The sequence below is a fragment of the Phalaenopsis equestris genome, unplaced genomic scaffold, assembly GCF_001263595.1.
Source record: "Phalaenopsis equestris unplaced genomic scaffold, ASM126359v1 Scaffold000893, whole genome shotgun sequence".
Classification (NCBI taxonomy): Eukaryota; Viridiplantae; Streptophyta; class Magnoliopsida; order Asparagales; family Orchidaceae; genus Phalaenopsis; species Phalaenopsis equestris.
The window spans coordinates 280999-296766 of NW_018165332.1; the positions used below are offsets into that span (position 1 = coordinate 280999).

Below are 15768 nucleotides of genomic sequence, written 5' to 3' on the forward strand. Positions count from 1 at the left end.
GGTGGTGAGCCCTGTTGGTTTTATTCTGCAGAATGTTGGCATCTAAAAAAAAAAAAAACGTAAAACTAAGTTAAGTTTTGCAGAGATGAGAATGATTAGGTGGATGAGTAGTTTTAACAGAGGCAGTGCAAAACAAAATATATTCGTGAAAGACTTAGTGTAGCTTCAGTGGTAGACATGATTAGAGAGAGTCATCTTAGATGGTTTGGTGAGATTAAACGTCGGCCATTTGATGATCCAGTTAGGAAAGTAAATGATTTGGATTCGACTTATGTTAAGAAAGATAGATGTAGGCCTAAAAAGATTTGGGCATGTTGTATAAAAATGATCTTAATTTATTAAAATTAAATGAAAATATGACACTCAATATGACAATGGTGAAAAAGATTCATATAGCTGGCCCAACTTTGCTGGATAAAGGCTTCTTGTTTTTGTATAAATTTTCCACCTAAAAAAATTGATATATATGTCATACGTTTCTCTTTTTATTTCTACGTGTATGTAAGATCTTCATGCAAAGCTAATATGTAAAATTCAACATTGGTTGCCATGAAATTTTCTAGCATGTAACAAACCTAGTTTATTTTTTGCATCTTGTTGTTTATATACTTTCTTAGTTAATTTTGCTAGAAAATTAATTTGGAGATTCAAGTTACACTTGATATTATGCATTCGTATAACGTAAACTTATTTACTTGCGCTTAAACAACATGCTCTCACTTCTAGTAATATGTTTGCATTACCATAATCTGTATTTAGTTCAGAAAAAAATATTACTTTGCTTTTTAGTGGCTTACTTGTAATAAGTTCTGCTTTTGATTAAGTATTTTGCCTATGTTGAGCTTTAAAGTAAACAATCACTTATATACTTAATCATTATCTACATTATTGTTTGTAGTGTCACTTGTAGGGTTAGATTAATTGGCTACAAGTGTTTGTGGTTAAATCACTTGTACACTCTTAGTATTAGTTAATTCACAGTGTTGAACAAATCTCCTATCCTTGTTCACTTTATTTTTTATTTAATTTGTGTAAATATATTATTAAATCATTTGCTTTACTAGGTATATTTTTTGTTTGGACCTGAACTGGGTTTTGAATCCTAGGTGCTGTGAGTGACACCCTCTCTTTGTTTGCCCTTTTTATCTGGATATTTCTTATTCTTACGCTTATTTACTTGGTTTGTTTTGGTTGTAATTTCTTTTTATTTTCTATAAGGTTACCTACTCTCAACTTGTTTCATTGCAGATTGTTCCTCATGATGTTATTGAAATAGATGACGACGATGATCAAGATGAAGTTTTAGTAATTGGAGAATTTCTTTCTAGCAGAATAAAAAGGCAAACTGTGAAGACTATGAATGTTAGTAAAAATGTAATCAAGGTATGATAAATGCCCACACCTTTCGTGAATTGAAAATGGCTTTAAGTTCATGCTTAATATTTATTTATTATTTGTTATTTTATATTTTACAGTCATTTATACTTTTTATGTAGGGCTTCTTTTTTATTTCATTTTGGAGTTCAAGTACAAAACTTTACATGCTTGATACAAGCAAGGGATCCGTTTTAGACCCATTATATTATGACTTTTTTGAAGACTAATTTTGGTATGAATATGATGATGACGATGATTATGGTTTTGGTGCATTTGAATGTACTATAATTATTATGATGATGATTAGTATAAGAATATGACTATGACATTGAATTTTTTGGAATGATTAACACGTCATTTGTGGTGATCTATTTAATTTTATGGACCAACCACCTCAAATGGAAGCAACCATTTATAGGTTGTTGGATGATGAGCTTGGAATGCCAACAATGAAGCTGTAAAACTTAAATATATAAATAACTTAATAATTCTAAGGGAAAATTGATAGTTTCATTATACTTTAAAAAACAAGAATTGTCATCCACTTATAGATATTCATTGTCTGGCTTTCTCAACTTAGAAAAATAAAAGAAGGCATTCTTGGTTAATCCTACATTGAGAGATCATGAAATAGCATATGTGACCTTAGGACTTGGTTTATTACGATTTATATAAGCCAAAGATAAAAAAAATCATTGCTAATTACAATAAACTAAAAGAACCCTTTCTCCCTTTATGCATTTTATCTTCCCACTCATCATGGCATATTTCTTCCCCCCTTGCATTTTCTATCACTTCCTCTCTCATTTGTCCTTCAACCAATTATTCTTTCACCACAACTACTTGCTCTCTTGTATGCCTTAGCCTTCATTCCTCTACCTTGCATGTAAACACCTTACAATTACAAGTACAATTGGAGGAGGTTTTGAGCTATTGCTTGCAAATAATACGAGCTGTAAAAACATTCTACCATGGTTTAGGTAATTTGAACATCACTAATATCTATCTTTCTTGTTTTTGGTCATAATGTCTTGTGCATGCTCGTCTTTTTGTCATGTTTGGGTTCTTCTTTCATAGGAATGAAGCAAAAGCTTTATCGAAATTTATCTAAACATTTTTACTAATAAAAAATATCATGACAAAAAGACGATGAGAAAAGCAAGAATGCTAGTTATGAAAAAAAAAAGAAAAAAAAGTGCATAAAAATATGAGAACATTAAAATATGTTTTGCATGAAATTCATTGTAAAAGTTTGTGTAAATACATGAAAAGATACAGATTGATGCTTTATGATGTGTGCAAACATACAAATAAAATAAAAAAGTCCCTAGAGCTTGAAGTTTGCACTTGGGAACCTCGAAACCTTAAGAGGTTGCCTCAAGTGCCTAAACCCTAAACCCTAAATTTTTAGAATGGCATAAGTTAGCGATAGGAAGTAGCCTCGAGTTGTATGAAGTATGACATCTATAATATCCCAAAGTGACTAGTAATAATCTTTTCCTTTTGGGCAATTGGGTGTCTTACAGTGGAATAAGGGAGGAAAAACATCATAGTCTCACTCTCGTTGATAAAAGGTGGCAGGTGCTTTTCACTAAAACATGCTAGTTGCTGGCATTGTTATAGCATGATTTGATTGCAGGTGGGTTTCAAGGCGAATGTCAAAATCGCATGGGGGCAATGATTTGAACCAATGCTTCCCCTTTTTGGAATTAGTTATACAAAGTTTGTTATTTAATAAAACATTTATGTCCTACAACTTTTCTAATGGTTGCTCATTAACCTTTTTTAGGACCCTTGGCTTAATGGGAAGTCACTGGTCAATATGTTTGAGCACATAATCTCATCTTCCATGCATCAACCATCTCGTCCATAAAAATAATTATTAATAACCATTTGTTAGACCTTGCTCCCCTTAAGGATGCTAATATTTTCAAGTATATTCTTGGAATCTCTCTCTATACATTTGACAACGATTTAATCTTATGGAAAGGCAATTCTACTTCCTACAAAGAAATCTTACCTGGATTCTATAGCTCAATTTTTATTATGGAACGACATCATCTCATTTGTCACAGGAATTATGCCAAGTTTTGTCTCTATTTGGTTATGCTTCGTGGGAGGCCATAAAACTGCCGATATTCTAGATTTTGGGAGATATATATTATTCCTACTTGTGATTCTATCATCTAGAGGCCAAATATGCTAGGCATCTCCCTTTTTAATGTGTTTTCAGTTGTAACATCTTTACTACTTGCTTGCCGGTTACTATATTTTTTTTTACGACTTACTCTTCATTATGCCCTCTCTTTTATAAATGACACATCCTGAAGACCAACAAATCTAAATATTGTCATCTAATCACTATTTGTGGCTTTGTTTATTTCATTTGTAAAGAATGAAATGACTAGATTTGAGTGGAGAATTTTATATTTTTTTCACAATTATTTCTACCATTAAATGTAGAGTTCAATGTGAGTTTTCTAGATGGTTTTCTTCTTGGCAGCTTCTTTACTTCAGTGGCAAGTTCTGGTGGTTCTTTCTTCTTTTTTTTTTTTGGGCTGTCTCGGTCCAACATCTCTAAAGCAATATTTTGTTACATGATGTTTTTTCTCTCGTTTCTTTTGCTTGAACAATGATAAGGGGCTCTACTGCCTCCTCTACCATTCTACCTATTTTTCAACTTGCCTTTGTTTTGGCTTTGTATCTCTATTAAGGCTCTGTTTGGGGCAACTGTAGTTTATTAAAAAGTAGCTATGAAACTGCTAAAAAATAATCTGATTTTCAAAAAGTCGTGGTGGCTATTACATTTTTTTTTCTGAAAAGTTAGGGCCCGTTTGGGGCAGCTTATAAGTGCGGCGGGGGTTTTAAAAACTTTGTGGTTAAATCACTTGTACACTCTTAGTATTAGTTAATTCACAGTGTTGAACAAATCTCCTATCCTTGTTCACTTTATTTTTTATTTAATTTGTGTAAATATATTATTAAATCATTTGCTTTACTAGGTATATTTTTTGTTTGGACCTGAACTGGGTTTTGAATCCTAGGTGCTGTGAGTGACACCCTCTCTTTGTTTGCCCTTTTTATCTGGATATTTCTTATTCTTACGCTTATTTACTTGGTTTGTTTTGGTTGTAATTTCTTTTTATTTTCTATAAGGTTACCTACTCTCAACTTGTTTCATTGTAGATTGTTCCTCATGATGTTATTGAAATAGATGACGACGATGATCAAGATGAAGTTTTAGTAATTGGAGAATTTCTTTCTAGCAGAATAAAAAGGCAAACTGTGAAGACTATGAATGTTAGTAAAAATGTAATCAAGGTATGATAAATGCCCACACCTTTCGTGAATTGAAAATGGCTTTAAGTTCATGCTTAATATTTATTTATTATTTGTTATTTTATATTTTACAGTCATTTATACTTTTTATGTAGGGCTTCTTTTTTATTTCATTTTGGAGTTCAAGTACAAAACTTTACATGCTTGATACAAGCAAGGGATCCGTTTTAGACCCATTATATTATGACTTTTTTGAAGACTAATTTTGGTATGAATATGATGATGACGATGATTATGGTTTTGGTGCATTTGAATGTACTATAATTATTATGATGATGATTAGTATAAGAATATGACTATGACATTGAATTTTTTGGAATGATTAACACGTCATTTGTGGTGATCTATTTAATTTTATGGACCAACCACCTCAAATGGAAGCAACCATTTATAGGTTGTTGGATGATGAGCTTGGAATGCCAACAATGAAGCTGTAAAACTTAAATATATAAATAACTTAATAATTCTAAGGGAAAATTGATAGTTTCATTATACTTTAAAAAACAAGAATTGTCATCCACTTATAGATATTCATTGTCTGGCTTTCTCAACTTAGAAAAATAAAAGAAGGCATTCTTGGTTAATCCTACATTGAGAGATCATGAAATAGCATATGTGACCTTAGGACTTGGTTTATTACGATTTATATAAGCCAAAGATAAAAAAAATCATTGCTAATTACAATAAACTAAAAGAACCCTTTCTCCCTTTATGCATTTTATCTTCCCACTCATCATGGCATATTTCTTCCCCCCTTGCATTTTCTATCACTTCCTCTCTCATTTGTCCTTCAACCAATTATTCTTTCACCACAACTACTTGCTCTCTTGTATGCCTTAGCCTTCATTCCTCTACCTTGCATGTAAACACCTTACAATTACAAGTACAATTGGAGGAGGTTTTGAGCTATTGCTTGCAAATAATACGAGCTGTAAAAACATTCTACCATGGTTTAGGTAATTTGAACATCACTAATATCTATCTTTCTTGTTTTTGGTCATAATGTCTTGTGCATGCTCGTCTTTTTGTCATGTTTGGGTTCTTCTTTCATAGGAATGAAGCAAAAGCTTTATCGAAATTTATCTAAACATTTTTACTAATAAAAAATATCATGACAAAAAGACGATGAGAAAAGCAAGAATGCTAGTTATGAAAAAAAAAAGAAAAAAAAGTGCATAAAAATATGAGAACATTAAAATATATTTTGCATGAAATTCATTGTAAAAGTTTGTGTAAATACATGAAAAGGTACAGATTGATGCTTTATGAAGTGTGCAAACATACAAATAAAATAAAAAAGTCCCTAGAGCTTGAAGTTTGCACTTGGGAACCTCGAAACCTTAAGAGGTTGCCTCAAGTGCCTAAACCCTAAACCCTAAATTTTTAGAATGGCATAAGTTAGCGATAGGAAGTAGCCTCGAGTTGTATGAAGTATGACATCTATAATATCCCAAAGTGACTAGTAATAATCTTTTCCTTTTGGGCAATTGGGTGTCTTACAGTGGAATAAGGGAGGAAAAACATCATAGTCTCACTCTCGTTGATAAAAGGTGGCAGGTGCTTTTCACTAAAACATGCTAGTTGCTGGCATTGTTATAGCATGATTTGATTGCAGGTGGGTTTCAAGGCGAATGTCAAAATCGCATGGGGGCAATGATTTGAACCAATGCTTCCCCTTTTTGGAATTAGTTATACAAAGTTTGTTATTTAATAAAACATTTATGTCCTACAACTTTTCTAATGGTTGCTCATTAACCTTTTTTAGGACCCTTGGCTTAATGGGAAGTCACTGGTCAATATGTTTGAGCACATAATCTCATCTTCCATGCATCAACCATCTCGTCCATAAAAATAATTATTAATAACCATTTGTTAGACCTTGCTCCCCTTAAGGATGCTAATATTTTCAAGTATATTCTTGGAATCTCTCTCTATACATTTGACAACGATTTAATCTTATGGAAAGGCAATTCTACTTCCTACAAAGAAATCTTACCTGGATTCTATAGCTCAATTTTTATTATGGAACGACATCATCTCATTTGTCACAGGAATTATGCCAAGTTTTGTCTCTATTTGGTTATGCTTCGTGGGAGGCCTTAAAACTGCCGATATTCTCAGATTTTGGGAGATATATATTAATCCTACTTGTGATTCTATCATCTTGAGGCCAAATATGCTAGGCATCTCTCTTTTTAATGTGTTTTCAGTTGTAACATCTTTACTACTTGCTTGCCGGTTACTATATTTTTTTTTACGACTTACTCTTCATTATGCCCTCTCTTTTATAAATGACACATCCTGAAGACCAACAAATCTAAATATTGTCATCTAATCACTATTTGTGGCTTTGTTTATTTCATTTGTAAAGAATGAAATGACGAGATTTGAGTGGAGAATTTTATATTTTTTTCACAATTATTTCTACCATTAAATGTAGAGTTCAATGTGAGTTTTCTAGATGGTTTTCTTCTTGGCAGCTTCTTTACTTCAGTGGCAAGTTCTGGTGGTTCTTTCTTCTTTTTTTTTTTTGGGCTGTCTCGGTCCAACATCTCTAAAGCAATATTTTGTTACATGATGTTTTTTCTCTCGTTTCTTTTGCTTGAACAATGATAAGGGGCTCTACTGCCTCCTCTACCATTCTACCTATTTTTCAACTTGCCTTTGTTTTGGCTTTGTATCTCTATTAAGGCTCTGTTTGGGGCAGCTGTAGTTTATTAAAAAGTAGCTATGAAACTGCTGAAAAATAATCTGATTTTCAAAAAGTTGTGGTGGCTATTACATATGGGCCACCTAGGGCCCGTTTGGGGCAGCTTAAAAGTGCGGCGGCGTTTTGAAAACGCCGCCTATCTGTTTGTTTCGCACGTCTGGACAAATTATTTGAAAACTGCGTTTACTTTTTTCTATTACGCGTTTTCATTCAGTTATACCCGCGATTCGCGGTTTCTTTCGTTGGCACGACAAAACCTAGCCTTCGCCCCGAACCTTCGCTCTCCTTCGCTGCGGTGAAAGCCATTCGAAGCCGTTGCTCTCCTTCGCTACGTTGAAAGCCATTCGAAGCCGTTCGTTGCTCTCCGTCGCCTAAAGCCAGTCTCCCCCCTCCGACACATCCTCTGTCGCTCTCCTCCAGGCGAGGAAGGTAACCTTCGTCCCTCTCCTTCTTCTGTCCAGCAAGGAAGGTAACCTTCGTCCGATCCTACCCGAAAACCAGCGAGGAAGGTAACGTTCGTCCTTCTCCTCCTTCCTGGTGGGCAGCCCAGGACTTAAATACTGCTTTTCGGCTCTACATCTAGCCGATGTGGGACTATTTGTCCGTGACACGTTGCTCTCCTTCGCTGAAAATTTTATTTAAAGATCCTAAATTTTTATTCCTTGTCAAAACTAAAACAAAATATAGATATTATTTTAATTATGTTTTGCTAAGTTAATCTTCATAACTTCTTACTTTTAAAAAATTAAATAATAATAATTATAAGTCGATTTGCTGTAATATTGGATGTTTTAATCCAAACGACTTCATATTATAATTGAATAATAAAAATAAGTCGATTTGGCTGTAATATTGGATGTTTTATTCTAAACGGCTTCAGTTGATTTATGTTGCGAGCATGTAGTTGAGAGTAGCTGACGAAATATTTGAATAGAATTTTGAAAACTTCTGTTCAAATTCATATATCTTTGTGGATAGCTTTAAATGTTTCTAAACTTGGTTATTGAAGTTATAGATTTTAAAATTAGTATAAAATATAGATTATTGATTACAATTTATGTTACACATAATTTAAAAATAATTTTTGGAAAATTAAAATTAATAATGTCTGAATGACATTTTATCAAAAAAAAAAAACTGCAAATCTGCTGTTTACAAAACGCAAAAACCAAACAACTTATCTAGTACAGGGGCAGAGTGGTCATTTATCCAGAATAAATTGTTTTCCAAACGCACAAACCAAACAGTCAGCCAACTTATTCGAATCAGCTGCCCATCAGCAGATTATTCAGGATCAGCTGCTTATCGGCAGAAGCTGGATAAGCTGCAGCTGCCCCAAACAGACCCTTAGACAACAAATAGAAAGCTGCCACTGCACATAGCCAGAACCGGTGAAAAAATGCAGATTTTAGCGGAAGATCTTTGAAAAAGCTGTCAAAACGCAGTTTACCCAAACAAACAAAACTGTGGTGTGGTGCTGCACCGCCGCCCCGAATGAACCCTAAGTTGCTCCGGCCTAGTTGGTCTTTCGACAACCGTAGCGCCTTCCTTTTCCTTTTTTCTATGGGTTTTTGCTCTATGAGTGTAGTCTTTAGTTGAGCCAATCTTTTATTTATTGATCATTTTTTTTCTTTTGGTTTTTCTTTTTTTCACATGTTCGACATTGTGTTGAGAACTCCATTTGACACCTGTCAAGAGTGATTTTGGCAAAGCTGAGAATGAATTTAGTGAAGTACCAAGGAGGCTAACTTGGTGTCAGCATTGACAAGCAACTCCACCAATATGGAGGAGGTGGGACTTAGTGAAGCGTTGAATGAATGCAGTCCGAGATGAAGTTGTCAACAGGTTGCCAGGGCAAATTCATTGGTAGGCTACCAAGGAGGAAGTTGTGTTCAAGCATCGAGAAGATGAAGTCCTCGATAGAGCATAGTGAGATGAAGTGTTGGATATTGACTATGACAAGGGATGTCGACAACAACAACATCAACAATAACAAGCCTTTATCCCACTAAGCGGGGTCGGCTATATGAATCCTTTTTGTCCATTGTGTCCCATTGAGTGTCATATTTTCATTTAATTTTAATAAATTAAGATCATTTTAGATACAACGTGCCCAAGACTATTATGATCCACCTCTAACTTTCTTTACATAAGTCAAATCTAAAGCATCTATTCTTCTAATCGGATCATCAGATGATAATTTCAGTGATAAGGGAGACAAGACATAATTTCAGTGACTTCTGAAATAGGTTGAGAATGCGTTTCTTGATGACGAAAAGAAGGGCATTAAGTTGACAACTTTGGTTTGTCAAGCTATCATAATGGCCAAATAGATGGAGATATGGGAACATGATGCCAAACCAATAAAATTGTTGGAAATTTGGCAATAAGACGACATCTTCTAATTTGCGGAGTCATTGGAAAGGTTTCAAAAGACATCAAGAAGGTAATTTTTTGTTGAACTTGGCTCTTTGAAGAAGCTACCCGGGAAGGAAGTTGGTTCGAGTGAAGAGAGGCTAATCAAATGGGGCCAACCTAGAGCCTTAGGATGGCCAGTTGTTGGCTGAAAATAATGGGTCCAAATTAATTTGATCATGGTTTTAATCAAACCAATTCTTGGGGCAAAATGGGGGATATCTCAAGTCAAAATTAGCTTGACTAAGGACATGTAAAGCGACCCCAATGTGTGCCAACTGTACCTGCTAAATAAGTGAGCTAAAATCAAGGTTAGTATTGCATTTTTTTTTTTAAATTCTCCTGCATTTAAAATGAAGATGAAAAATTAAGAGGTAGGAGACCAAGCAAAAATATCTATCCGAGGAATGTCCATTGAGTAGCTTTAAAATATGAAATCTTTGAGCATCACAAAACTGAACAGCTTTTGGTGGAAGCCTCTTTAATTTCCTAGCATTGGGAGCATTGTTAGAAATCAAAACTTGGGTAATCATGTTGTCATGATAGAATAGTGAAATAATCTATGTTGTAGCAAGAAGTTATGAATTGGAAGTAAAATTTTATCTAAAATGTCATTTCAATTAATGAATAAGAGGAAATACATGATATTTTGTAGTTTGAGGGAGTATAGGTTATCGTAGGCGATTATAATGTTCACAATGGTCTTTATTTGAATAATATCAATTTATTGAGGTGGAGAGCAAGAATGAAATGACCTAATTTCAGGATTAGTCGTGAGACTTAATTTCATGAATATTTTAAGAGCAAGTAAATGGAATCTTGGGTTATTAAAGGCTCTCATTTCAATATGGCTGCAAAAGTTAATGAGCTAATTATATACCTCATTATCTGCATATAGATGCCTACAACATGCTTAAGGGCATTTGACTTAGATCTATAACATACCTATGATGATATGTATACCATTATGCAACTCTTTCAAGTATGACACAGTGCGTCGTTCACATTAGACGCGACAGGAGCATGCGTCAGCCCTAGAACAGTTCGGTCTAGACAAGGGAGGGACCGACCGGTCCTTCCAAACATGGGATTTCCTTCTATTTGAACTGGGGCCCACTCCTCTTTACCCTTGGTCTATTTATGCTGTTTGATTGTGTGTTTGGACATATTTGATTTCATTTTCTGTTAGGATGGTTGTCGACATCCAGTTTTCTCATTCTAGAACTGTATTCGAAGGAGAGGTATTTCGACTGTAACTGGTCTTAAGGTGGTGTCTATCTATCCCCAACTTGCTCCATGATTCCTTCATCCAACCTCCACCTAGCTTTGTGCCTCCACCATCTAGCTGTGAGCTTGTTGCTACCCCCTTCCTCTCCTTCTCCATAGCCGCCAGCTAGTTGCCGCAGTTTCCCTACCTCCCTCATAGCCGCTAGCTTGTTGCCGCCTCTCCATTGCCTCCGTCATAGCTGCCAAGTCGATGTCCAGTCGTCGACCGACCTCCAACCCCTCCTCCCCCTGCGACCACCTCTTTCTCAACCATCCTCCATACTTACCTGCTACCAACCCTGTCATAGCTGCCAAGTCGATGTCCAGTCGTCGACCGGCCTCCAACCCCTACTCCCCCTGCGACCACCTCTTTCTCAACCATCCTCTATACTTACCTGCTACCAACCATCTGCCAGTCAGCCTACTCCTTTTGAGCCCCCTCTACCATCTGCCCCCTCTACCATCCACCCCCTACCATGCCATGTAGTCCCTCTCCTCAACCGCAACATCACCACCTTAAACCTCTGCCCTAGTTGGGATTTATGTTTTATGTTTGGTTATTTCCTATTTTAGTTGATTGATTGTAATTGGTTATTTGAATATCCACAATAATATTATTGTTTTGCCATTGTTTGGGTTAACTCCAATATCAAAGTATCTGCTATAGGATGAAAATCTTGTATTGAACCCATTCTCTCTCCAATAGTTAAGTTGCATTCTTTTTCTTTCTCAAGCTTATGCTAAGATGGTAATGGAATCATTGAGCTTCTTGAGGCTATATTTCATAAAATTAAAGTTATTGAAAAATATCCCATAGTAAATGTCTCGTCTCTTAATCTCTTCTTCGAATTGAATAGAATGCTCAACGCAACTTTCATAGAGTTGTACTTTTTGGACTTTGGTTTAAATGTCTCTAACCAAGATACACTAAACGGCTGCTCTGTGGGAAATTTTTGAATTAAAGGCTTGAACACTGTCACAAATTACAAAATGAAATTTGGGACTTATTTGATTTCCAATCTTATAACATTTATGACCGTCCGTGGTGTTTCGTTTGCATGCCCAGCTGCATTGTCTTCAAATATGAACACAATAATATTTACAGGGAGAATGTCTGCAACATTTTGAGGAAATGCCTTTTCTGTGATTAGTTCTGTTATCATTGTTTTTCTTTTTTGGGAACTAGAATAATTGTAGCAGTGTTAATTGTGGTCTCTATAATGTATTTAAGAGTTTGGACATGTAGGCTGAGAGAGAACAATATCATTGCGTTTTCTTTGACATGAGGAGAGAAGAAGCCCTGAAATTTTGAATGGAACTTTGACAAGAGTCTCTTGATCCATCATTCGGAGGATGTTAGATGAACGTTTCACCCATGGAGTGCACCTAATATGAGGGCAGCGAGAGAGGGCTTAAATTTTAAATGGGTGTTCTGCTTTATATTCGTTAGCTCTTTTTATAAGGAGTTTAGGAAAGTAAGAAGATTGTCAACCATAAAATTGAATTACTTAATAAGTCTACTAGGATATCAGCATATTCTACTATGCTTTAGAACACAAGAATTAGCACTAAGTTATAAACATTTGTGTCATGGCTTTTCCAAATTAGCGGAAAGAGAGCTCCGGGTAAGCTTAAATTTGGGGGAATATGAACAAGGCGCCTAATCTAATGGCTTGGTTTTACCCAACCAATATAAGCTAAAGATGAAAAGCTCTTTTATAATTACAATACTTGATAGTTACGGAATGCTATGAATTGTCATAATTATGCATCTTTTTGTGTTGAGTTTTTTTTTTTTTTTCATTTCCTGCAAGTAGCTCTCTTGTCATACTCATTCTCTCCTCTAATAAGGCTGGTAACGGCATTAACAGAAGCCAATACTAATTATTGACGATGACACTGATGTCAAATGCCAAGCTTTCAAGCAATTTGATACTGTTCGGGATAGTTCAGATCATCACTTCAACAAACCCGAGATCCTTAAAATGACTCCTGCAATAAAGGAGGTATATTTGGGCTTCACAGAAGTTTAACATTTTTATTCTTCAAATTCGTTCTATTTTTTTTGAGCTGTTATTTATAGCAGCCAGGAAAGAATTGGGTTAAGAGGATTCAACATGAATGGAAGGTTCTGGAAAAAGATTTACCTGGTGAGTTTGTGAATTTACTATATTGATGGCTTTGGCTTAAACAATTTCAAGTCTTTACAGAACAGTAATGAATTTTGTTTGTTACATGTATGTTTCTCATATGAAATATGAGTTTTTAGCTTTATGACTGGCTATTTCTCAAGGATTTGACAATTACTCGGCGTCTACTATTGTTGCTTGAATCTTCTGTATTTTTTGACATTTTCTATTTGCTTCAGTAATTTTTAGATGGTTTGAGCTATTTTTAGAGTTTTTTGTTGACCGCTCAGCTGCTTCTTTATTTTAAAGATGAAGTTTCACAGCTAAAAATGTCCATTTAAAAAATTATTACTGCTATTGCTCCAGTCATTTTAATCTTGGTGTGTGTGCTTTTTAAAGAAGCTGTGATTGAATAAACCACTATATAAAGCTTCTGTAGGATGTGAGAAGTCTTTGAAAATTACAAATATGTTTCTAGACTTAAGTTGAGGTCAGTTAATGTGTGAATCTAACTTCACTTTTGATTAAGGACATTGCTTATGTTGACTTTTGGGTCAAATTTAACGTTTAGGTTTGAACTTAATTCTTGGGGAATGGTTGGGATGATGGGGCTAGGCTTGATCAAGATAAAGTAGTTTCATCATCCCCGACATATCAGCATGCCCATTCTATCATCATGCCCATTACATAATGTTCTAACAATGCCATTATACATCTTGATTCTGACTTCACTAATATCAACAATATTGCAGCATCTATCATCACCTTAATAGACTGAGTCAGAATTAGTTAACCTGTATGAAGTAAATTACTCCCTGTTAGGTGTTATGTGATAAAAGCATCTTGAATCAATAATCTATGCATCCATGAACTGAGTTGATGAAACTGAAAGCATATCTCCATCACTGCAATCGGAATTGTCACTCTGCACCACATTTACAGACTTTGATGATGCATCACATTTCTCTTCAGTTTGCTTTTTAAGCTTTGGACAATCTCTCTTCATGTAACCCGTTTCCTTGCACTTGTAACAATAAATCGTCTTTTTATTTTAAGACTTTGATCTGAAATTTTGCCTTCTAGAGACCTCATTATATTTCGCCCTTTCACGATCCTGATTACCCTTGACATATAAACTATCACCATAAGAGCTTTCCCCTGCATTCTGCTTTCGCTGGTTGTGAGCCAACAATGCTGCAGTAATTTTATCAACTTTGATAGTTTCTTTCCTATAAGTAAGAGTAGTCACCAGATGTTCATAAGAAGAAGGTAACAAACACAATAAAATCATTACTCGGACTTCGTTCTCAATACTCACATCAAGCCATGATAAATTTATGATTATTTGATTGAAGTCATTCACATGCTGCGCCAGATCAGAACCTTCTTGCATCTTCAGCCCATACAACTTTTGCTATAAATACAATTTATTTGTTAGAGATTTAGTCATAAACCGAGTTTCCAATTTCTTCCATACCTCCTATGAAGATTTTTGATTCGTCACGTGATATATAACCTTATCTGTCAGACAAAAGCGTATGGTTGCTGCCGCTCATTATTGCAATTCTTCACAATCTTCATCCTCCATGACATCTGGTTTTTTTGCACGCAAATCTTTCAAGATTCCTTGCTTTGCCAACAAAACCTTTACACTGGTTTTGTCACAATCCGAAGTTATCAGTTCAATCAAACTTCATCATTTCGAATTTTGCACCAAAAATTGCCATTAAAAATATCTCGTGCCGCGAATTTCTCTTGCTAATTCCTCGTGAATTGCTCGCCCAAATTCTTTGTACAAAACTGATCATCGCAGCAGAACCGTCGCACGATCTGCAGCCTGTCGCGGAACTCTGCCTGTCGCGGAAGAAGCCCGCGCCAAACTCCACTGCAGAATTCGTCGAACCAAACCTGCACGTCTGCTCGTGTCGTGCTTTAATCTTGCCGAATTGCTTTGCGTGGCGGTCTGAACTGTTGCGAACCTCTTTGCGTCGCGAATCCTTCTCGCTGAATTCGTGAATTCTGTGATTCTTATGATTTTCCTCTGAGTAACATCACCTAAGACCTTCGCGATTTCCCCCTTTTGTTGCGATTCGCTTGGTCGCACGAACTCCAACTGGACGCATAACTTCCTCTACGAATCTGCTTCGCAGAGCCTAGTCGCGCGTGAAGCCTGCTGCACTCTTGGCCTCCGACCTTCCCTAATGGAACTTCTATGTGGAATTCACTGAGACTGTCGAAATCCTTGCTCCTTGGTTGTCGTTCGAAGCCCTAGACGAACTAGCCGAACTCCTTTGCCAAAATCTTCTTCGTCCTTGCGCCGAAATTCTCTTTTGCCTTGAACCTCGCTCTAATACCGCTTGTTGAGAAATTTAAGACAAAGAAACAAAAATCTAGAAAAAGCACAGAAAGATTTAATGAGATTCAACAAAGATGCTTACGTCCTCGAGAGCAGAGCGACGATTTTCTTTTAACTCAAAAAAAGAGTACAAAATACCATGCCTAGGGTTACAAACAATCATATATATATATATA

At 35.5% G+C, this 15768-nt stretch overlaps 1 protein-coding gene across 1 annotated transcript in view; it reads left to right on the top strand.

Annotated features, from left to right (window-relative positions):
* LOC110032240 (putative ubiquitin-conjugating enzyme E2 38) overlaps nt 1–15768 on the top strand; it is a gene marked incomplete in the record, with an annotated part of 40198 nt that overhangs the window by 731 nt on the left and 23699 nt on the right. The window contains 3 exon segments of the mRNA XM_020735805.1: nt 4564–4698; nt 12979–13113; nt 13191–13257. Coding sequence (XP_020591464.1) covers nt 4564–4698; nt 12979–13113; nt 13191–13257 — 337 coding nt within the window.